The 8,711-nt window shown below is 33.3% G+C and overlaps 1 protein-coding gene across 2 annotated transcripts; it reads left to right on the plus strand.

Moving 5' to 3' along the window:
* Positions 1-342: 342 nt before the first annotated feature.
* Positions 343-4,579, plus strand: LOC111408365. 2 transcript variants are annotated; one of them, XM_023038134.1, is made up of 8 exons: positions 343-377; positions 774-1,112; positions 1,413-1,901; positions 2,359-2,508; positions 2,684-2,827; positions 3,118-3,165; positions 3,236-3,672; positions 3,762-4,579. In XM_023038134.1, the coding sequence occupies exons 1-8, from the start codon at positions 359-361 to the stop codon at positions 4,401-4,403; spliced, it is 2,268 nt and encodes a 755-aa protein (XP_022893902.1). In that variant the 5' UTR covers positions 343-358; the 3' UTR covers positions 4,404-4,579. The 2 variants fall into 2 exon arrangements, with proteins under 2 accessions (XP_022893902.1, XP_022893907.1); XM_023038139.1 differs by having other exon boundaries at positions 3,527-3,672; positions 3,762-4,575.
* Positions 4,580-8,711: the final 4,132 nt, after the last annotated feature.

An 8,711-nucleotide genomic window follows, 5' to 3' on the forward strand; every position in this document is an offset into this window, starting at 1 on the left:
GGGGGGGGGGAATTTGAAAACACTTCAATTAGGAACTTGTTTTTTCAAATTTTTTTTTTTTGGGTAAATTTTGTTTGTCTAAAAAATGTGTAGCACATTGTTGGCCCTCCAAGTAGTTGAGAATATTTTTTTAGGAATACACCAGTTCTGTGGAAACAAAGAAGATTCAAAGAGAGAGAGAGAAAAGACAAAAAGTAAAAGTAAAATAATAATGTACCTTACTTAATCTTATAAAATAATAATAATAATAATGTACCTTACTTAATCATAGAGTTATACTATTTTGTTCATCTATAAATACTGCTTGCCCTTCTTGATGATCATAGCATATTTACAATTGACTTCCTTGCTAGAGAACATGACAGAATTAGAGTCAAGTAAGCTGCTTTAACTTATTTGTGTTGTTATTATTATTTATTTTTATTTTTGTTGTCTCAAGTTTCCTTATCTTCTTGAGCTCTATTATTCAATTGCTAGTTCAACTAGCATCATTGATATTAAGCTTTGAATGGAACTCTTGAAGCAATGAAGAATATATTACTTTTTGTGGTTCCTTTACTCTACTGGGCACTGTAGCTTTTCTTCACTGTCAGTCATGTATGTACAATGTCTTGGGTATTTTTTTATTTTTATTATTATTATTTTTTTTTTATTTTTACAAAAATTGTTTGCCACCCAACTTATAGCATATATTGTTTCATTTAGTCATCAAATTTTTTTTTTCTTTTGCTTTAAGTTTGTCACTGAACTTTTATTTTTGATTTGGCGAACAGATAACGTAAAGCTTAATCTAGCGGGTCTGGGAATTGTGCAAGAGGAGCTAACTGAGGAGAATTTTGAAAATTGGAAAAATTGCTTGAAAAATTATTTTGTCGGGAATGGACTTTGGGGTGTTGTCTCTGGTAAGGAGACTAAACCAGATAAGAAAAATAAACAAGAGCATGGAAAATGGAAGAAAAAGAATGCTTTGGCGCTGCATGCAATTCAACTTTCATGTAGATCAGCAATGTACTCTGAGTTTAAAGGACACATTTTTGCTCGCGATGTATGGACTCATTTGACTTATGAGAGAGATTGGGACGACGATGAAGAAAGTCATGACAAAGACAATGGTAATGTATCAATCCTTGTGATGCACTAGCTCGTCTAAAATCATCATGTTATAAGAAACATGAAATTGCACTCTGGGTTCTCATTCATTAAAAATGAGTTAGTTATCAACCTTTTATTGCAGTTGCACAATCGGTTTAGAGAAACTGCGTTAAATTGTCATCCAAAATTGAGTAGTTATCTATAAATTTTGAGATATTCCTTCACAAGAACAATGTGGTGGTGCCAATTTCCCCTTTTTTTATATGAACTTTGTATTCGATACAACCACCTTACATACAGGCCGATTTCATTATTTGCAGGGACGAGCGAGAACCTTGATTACGGGCCATTGTACAAGGCAATTAAAGAAGATAACTGGCATGCTACTAATGAATTCTTTCAGCGGAAAGAACTACCATTTAATGCAAGAGTTTCAGCACACAATGAGACAGCTCTGCACATTGCAACTTTGTCTGGACAAACTGAAATTGCAGAAAAACTTGTAAAATCGATGGAGCCACAAGACTTAGAACTGACAAATGGTTATGGAGCTACTGCCTTATCTCTCGCTGCAATCTGTGGCAAGAACAAACTGGTTGAAAAAATGATAAGTAAGAACAAAAAATTAGTTACAATAGTAACTAAAGGTCATGAAGATGGGCGTCTTCCTGTTATTGTAGCTGCATCGTATGGACAAGAAAAAATGGTTCGTTATTTATACAAAGTGACACCAAAATATGAGCTGAGTCCCGAAAAGGGTGAAAACGGAGTAACACTACTCAATCGCCTTATTACTGCTGAAATTTATGGTATGTGAACATATAATGTATGAAGTCTGATCACACTCTTGGATAATTCCGTTAATTACAAATAAACCTAATATCCATGCATATATACTTCATATTTTAGGTGGCCATTTTGTTTCACAGTAGTGAAGACATAGTTCTCACTTTGAGTGTGTGAAGCACTCAAAATCACTATGTGAATACAATTTATAAATTGTTTACAAATTCAATCAAAGTCAAACATTAATTTCAAATGTGTGTTCATAATAACTACTCACTACTATCCACAGATTTTGTGGAATTTACTAATATTCTTCATTATAAATTGATCATAAATTTTGCCAGACATAGGTTTTTTTTTTTCTTTTTTCTTTTTTCTTTTTTAATAATTTTTGGTTTACTAGAAGTTTCAGTCGCAATTGAGATTAAGGCTTAATCCATATGATATGGATACCGAATTCTCACTCTTTTCTTATTGTAGATGTTGCTTCTATGCTATTGAACGAGTATCCAAATTTGGGTGTTACCCAAGATCAAAGTGGCAATTCCACTCTCAAAATATTGGCTCAAAAGCCTTCAGCATTTCTTAGTGGGACTAAGCTTACTTTCTGGGAAAGATGGATCTACCATTGTAAGTATATAAATGCTCTCCTATTAATTTCATTCACAGACAATTTACCACGAAGGTATATTTAGATAAATTTTAGTTTCCTTTTCATACTGTCCAGTGCAATATAAAAATATGTTATAAATGCACATGTTGAATGTTGATCGTTTTGAAAAGTATTTTGAATATTTTACACAAGGTATAAGAGTGGATAGTCATCATGGGTCCCATGAAAAAGAGCATGTAGAAATGCAAACATCAAATACTAGTCATGATCACAACATTCAAATTTCTGAATCACGCGACGAAGATGCACATGGTGGCCTAACTATGACTACCCGAGGTACATCAATTTGTCCCTCCCCTTCTTGTTCACACACCTAAATTTAGTTTAGAGGTATAAATCAGGCCATGATTGACTCCTGGACCACCCCTGGCTCTGCTCGGCCAGTCCATCTCAGGCCCAAGTCTTTTTCTATATTTATTTTGAACGTGTGAACCCATGTCCCTTCACAATTGAGCCCAACCAAATGTAGATGTAGGCTGACCATGCCATGGCCTGTGATGGACCCGGTTGTGCTTTCATGGGTTAAGGCACATTTTGATACCTCTAAGTCAATTCTTGTTTTGCAGTTTTAGAATTGGGGCGCAAATTAGGTTGGCGGATATTGAAATTCCTCGGTAAGTATCATCTTCTTATTTGTATATTATTTCTACTACACATAAATTGAAATTTTTCTTAATTCTTCAGCTCCAAGGATCAATTACATACACGAGAGGAAGTTAGTCCATGTCGAAGTTGCAAATCTCCTAATTGTTGTGTTTAAAGAAGTGCATCGTCTAAACAAATCAGAGCTCGACGAAATGGACATGGATACAATTATATATGATGCCATAAAGCATGGAATTCATGAATTTATAGAAGAAATGATTAAATATAAACCTGAAATTATATGGAAAAGAGATAAAAAGAGGAGAACAATTTTTTCACATGCAATTGTTTTGCGTCAGGAGAAGATTTATAGCCTTATATTTGATTTAGGAACAGAGAAGAGGATAATTACAAAGAAGCGTGATATTTTTAAGAACAATCATTTACATCTAGCTGCAAAATTATCTCCTCCTCCTCAACTTGAGAAGGTATCTGGAGCAGCCCTACAAATGCAAAGGGAACTGCAATGGTTTAAGGTAACGTATTTTTGTATCCCATTGTGATTGTTATTCAAGTCAGTGTATCCTAATTTTCATCATCTTATGTTGTTTCTTCCGATACACAGGAAGTCGAGAGCATAGTACAACCCAAACTCAAAGAGGAAAAAAATGCGATCAACAAAACACCCAAAATGTTATTCACTGATGAACACGAGAAATTAGTCAAAGTAGCAGAGGACTGGATGAAAAGCACAGCAACATCATGCATGATAGTAGGCACTCTAATTGCTGCTGTAATGTTCACAACAGCTTTCACAGTACCAGGTGGTAATAGAAACGAGACAGGATTGCCAACAATGTTGGAAACTCAAAGAATTCCATTCTTGATTTTCATGATTTCAAATGCCTTGTCGATGTTCAGTTCAACTACGTCGCTGTTGATGTTCTTAGGAATTCTTACGGCGCGTTACGCTGAAGAAGATTTTCTCAAGTCCTTACCTAAGAAATTAATAATTGGATTGACGTGTCTGTTCTTTTCGATTGTTACCATGATGTTATCCTTTGGTTCTGCATTGTATTTGATTCTGCATGAGAAGTTGTCTTGGATTACCATTCCAATCATCATCCTCTCAACAATTCCGATAGCAATTTTCTCCATCTTGCAGTTTCCTCTCTTGATTGAGATGACAATTCGGACTTATGTAGGCGGGATATTTGATAAACCTAAGAAGAAATCCTGTTTTGCTAAGTTTCGAGCGTATGGTTGAATAAATAGCATTTGATACTATTGAGGAAGAAAAATAATATTCAGTCATGCTATATGGTACTACTGAATGTGGTGCCCCAAATGTGTTGTTTGTTCATTTTGGTTTCTGTCATTTTAAATGTTGATGTATCCATGGTGTTTTTTTTAATAAGAATTCAACTTGTTGAAGTACTTCTCTTTTAGCCACATGCCATTGATGAATTCTATTTCGCCTTTATTAAATTAGAGCTTATGTGCTTGTTCTAACAAACGTCGCCTAACAAAATTGTTTCCCTTGTGCCTCATTTTAATAGCTAGGAAAAAAATTGATTATTATTTCATTCATTAATCATACATACACTCATTCATCCATAAATAAATGCAATCATTCAAATAAGCGCATAGAACGAATCTAGGAATCACTCAACTATAAAATCATGCAATAAATCAAGAATTAGAATTACAACATAAACAATTCTAGACCTACGCTGGTTCATTAGGATTTGGGGGGGGGGTATCAAAATAAGTTTAATGGACGAGATCTTTACTAGATTTCTATGTGTCGCATTTCTAATCAATTGCCACGTCAGTGTTTAGAATTTACACCTATTCCAAGCAATAAATTTCTTTATCTTCTTACTTGAGGTTGATTGATTTGCAAGCTTCCAACCCATCCAATAATAGTTACTGTCTTGATCTACAAGCTTTTAACCCTGAGCTCTTCTCTCTGATCTTCTCCAAAACCTGGTTGCAGTTGATTTGTGGCACCAATAATGGAAGCTGTATTGGTATATGTATGTACTTTCACAGCCCATTAGATTTATGTATATAGAACTAAATTGCCTTGTCCATTGTTCCAATACGATTGGGATTCAAATTATAAAGGAAACTTGATAACCAAGGTATGTTGATAATAAAATTATGTGATTGTAAAATATGTTGTGACCTGTAAAATTTGTGAATTGTGATCGAGAAATAATACGTGACCTAGTAATTTGATAATTCATGATCGATAAAATAAATTGTGACATTAAAAATTTTTGATTTGTGACTAATAAATATTACGCGATCAATTAATTTGATAATTGTAACCAAAAAATAAGTTCTGAATCCATAAAATTTGTAACTACTATTGTAAATTGTACAATATTGTGATATTAATATATTTAATTAATACAATATTTTTTAATGTATTATTTAATTAATTAATCTTAATTAAGACATAATTTTTGAAACTTTAAAATTATTTTCTTAATTTTGAAATTGTGTATTATAACTACCTTAAATATGAATTTTTTTGCTAATAGACATGACTTTTCCCTTTGATGCTTAGCACTAGGCCGATTATGATTAGGCCCAATTAAGTAAACATTAAAATGTCGAAGTGTCTAAGTTCATTTAAAAAAGTTGGGCCACCTTGCTTCAATGTTGTCCTGCCAACATGGTTTGAGGCTCGGTTTGAGCTCCATTTTTTGTGAAAAATGAATTTTGTAATAATGATTTTTTGTGAAAGATTGTGGGGATAAAGAGTATCCATGTAAAATTATTTTATTGGGAGAATGTGATTAAAAATGAGTTATGGAAAAAATTTATTAATAAAGTGTTGTTTTTACAACTATTTAAATTAGATAAAAAAAATATTTTATTTAGTGCAAATTACATAAATTTTCCAGGCTGTTGCTTATTTCACTCGCCCGCTACAAAACTTATTAAGAGGTGTAGCATAATCTCTTACACTTTGATTTTTATTTGCGTATCTTAAAGATTTGAGATTTTACTTATCAGAAAATTAATTAATCCAAAGTTAGGTTACATGTTTTCCTCTTAAATTTTTATTTTATTTTTTTTTCACGTAAATACTTTTACTTTCTCGTGGTTAATTTAATTAAAAAGAAAAAAAGGAGGAAATTTGAAATCATTTTAATTAGGAACATTATTGGTTTCCAAATTTTTTTTGTAAATTTTGTTTGTCTTTACAATGTGCAGCACATTGTTGGCCCTCCAAGAAGTTGAGAACAATTGCTTGGAATACACCAGTTCCTGGACGGCAAAGAAGAAAGAGAGAGAGAGAGAGAAGACAAAAGGTAAAAGTAAAAAAAAATAAAATAATGTACCTTACTTAAGCATAGAGTAATTCTATATTATGCATCTATAAAGACTGATTGCCCTTCTTGATGATCATAGCATACTTACAAGTGTTATCCCAGTGAGAGAAGATGACAAAATTAAAGTCAAGAAAGATGATTTTAATTTACTTTGCATTGTTTGTTGGGTCTGTGGTTTTTTCTAAAGTTTCTTTTTTGTCTCGAGTTCTATTATAGAATTGCTAGTTTTATGCTTTGAATAAAACTCCTGAAGTAACCAAGAGTGTATTATCTTTTTGTGGTCCCCTTACAATGCCAGGCACTTCAACTTTCTCGACCAGTTTGAAAACATTGTTTGTCACCCAACTTACAGCATTGTTTCATTTAGTCATCAAACTTTCTTTTCTTCTGTTTTAAGTTTTTCGCTGATCTTTCATTTTGATTGGTGAACAGATAAAAAGCATAATCTAGCAGGTTTGGGAATTATGCCGGAGGAGCTAACTGAGGATAACATTGAATCTTGGAAAATTTGCTTGAAAAATTATTAAGTTGGGAATGGGCTTTGGAGTGTTGTCTCTGGTCAGGAGATTGAACCAGATAAGACAAATAAACAAGTGCATGAAGAATGAAAGAAAAAGAATTCTCTGGCTTTGCATGCAATTCAACTTTCATGTGGACAAGCATTATTTTCTAAGTTTAAAGATCCCCACATTTCTGCTCAATATGCATGGACTCATTTGCCTGAGAGAACTTCGGGAAAGGCACAACAGCCAGTGCCAGTCTTAGATTATGTTAAAGAAATTCCAATTGAAGATAATGTTAATGTATCAATCTTTGTGAGAAACTAGCTTGTCTAAAATCTTATCATATTAGAAGAAACGTGAAATTGCAATATTGGTTCTCAATCGTTAAAAATGAGCAAGTTAGTCATCAACCTTTCATTATAGTTGCACACTCAGTTCTCAAAGACCGAAACAATTCAAATCTCCATCACATTGTCATGCAAACTTGGGTAGCTATCTAGAAATTTTAAGTGAGACATTCTTCCACAAGAACAATGAGGTCGAGCAAATTTTCCCTTTTATTTATTTGATCTTTGTATTTGACACAACACCTCACATACAGGTTGAATTCATTGTGTGCAGGGTTGGGAGAGTACCTTGATTACAAGTCCTTATACAAGGCAATTGAAGAAGGTAACTTGAATCATACAAAAGTTTTCCTTCAGCAGAAGCCAGATGCCATTAGGGCAAGAGTTACATTACACGACGATACAGCTCTGCACATTGCAATTTTGTTTGGAAAAATTGCAATTGCAGAAAAACTTGTAGATTTGATGAATGCGGATGACTTACAAATGATAAATGATCATGGTGCTACGGCATTGTCTCTTGCTGCGATCTGTGGTACGAAGAAGCAGGCTAAGACAATGATGATTAAGAACAAAAACTTAGTTAGAATCGCAAGTGTAGATCATGAAGATGGGCAACTTCCTGTGATTGTGGCTGCATTGTATGGACAAAAGGACATGGTTCGTTATTTATACAAAGTGACGCCAAAACATGAGCTAAGTCCTGAAAAGGGTGATAATGGAGCCACACTACTTAATTGTCTTATTACAGCTGAAATTTATTGTAAGTGAACGCATAATGTGAAAAGTCTAATCAAACCCTGCATTGAGTCCGTCAATTGCAGATCAACCTAATATTAATGCACATATAAAATTAGTCAATATCAAATATTAATTTCAGCCACAATTCATAACTACTATTCATTATTATCCATGGGACCAACTAGTATTCCTCTTTATAAATTGATTTATTAATTTTTCAAATGGAGGCTATATGTTTTCTGATTTCATTTTACTAAAAGTCGTGGTTGTGATTGAGATTGAGATTAGGCATAATCCCCACGACATGGACACCTAATTCTGGCTGTTTTTATTAATATAGATGTTGCTTCTAAGCTATTGAAAAGGTACCCAAAGCTGGGTGTTACCCCAGATCCTAGTGGCAATTTTGTACTCGGTATATTGGCTCACAAGCCCTCTGCATTTTATAGTGGGACTAAGCTTAAATTTTGGGAAAGATGCATCTACAGTTGTAAGTATACATTTTGCTCTCCTATTAATTTCATTGGTAAACAATGTAACACAAAAGCACGTTTAGATAAATTCTAATTTTAGTACAAAATAACAAACGAGCTATAAGTGCACATGTTGAACATGATCGTTTTGAAAAGTATTG

This window comes from Olea europaea, chromosome 2 (genome assembly GCF_002742605.1).
Source record: "Olea europaea var. sylvestris chromosome 2, O_europaea_v1, whole genome shotgun sequence".
NCBI classification, from domain to species: Eukaryota; Viridiplantae; Streptophyta; class Magnoliopsida; order Lamiales; family Oleaceae; genus Olea; species Olea europaea.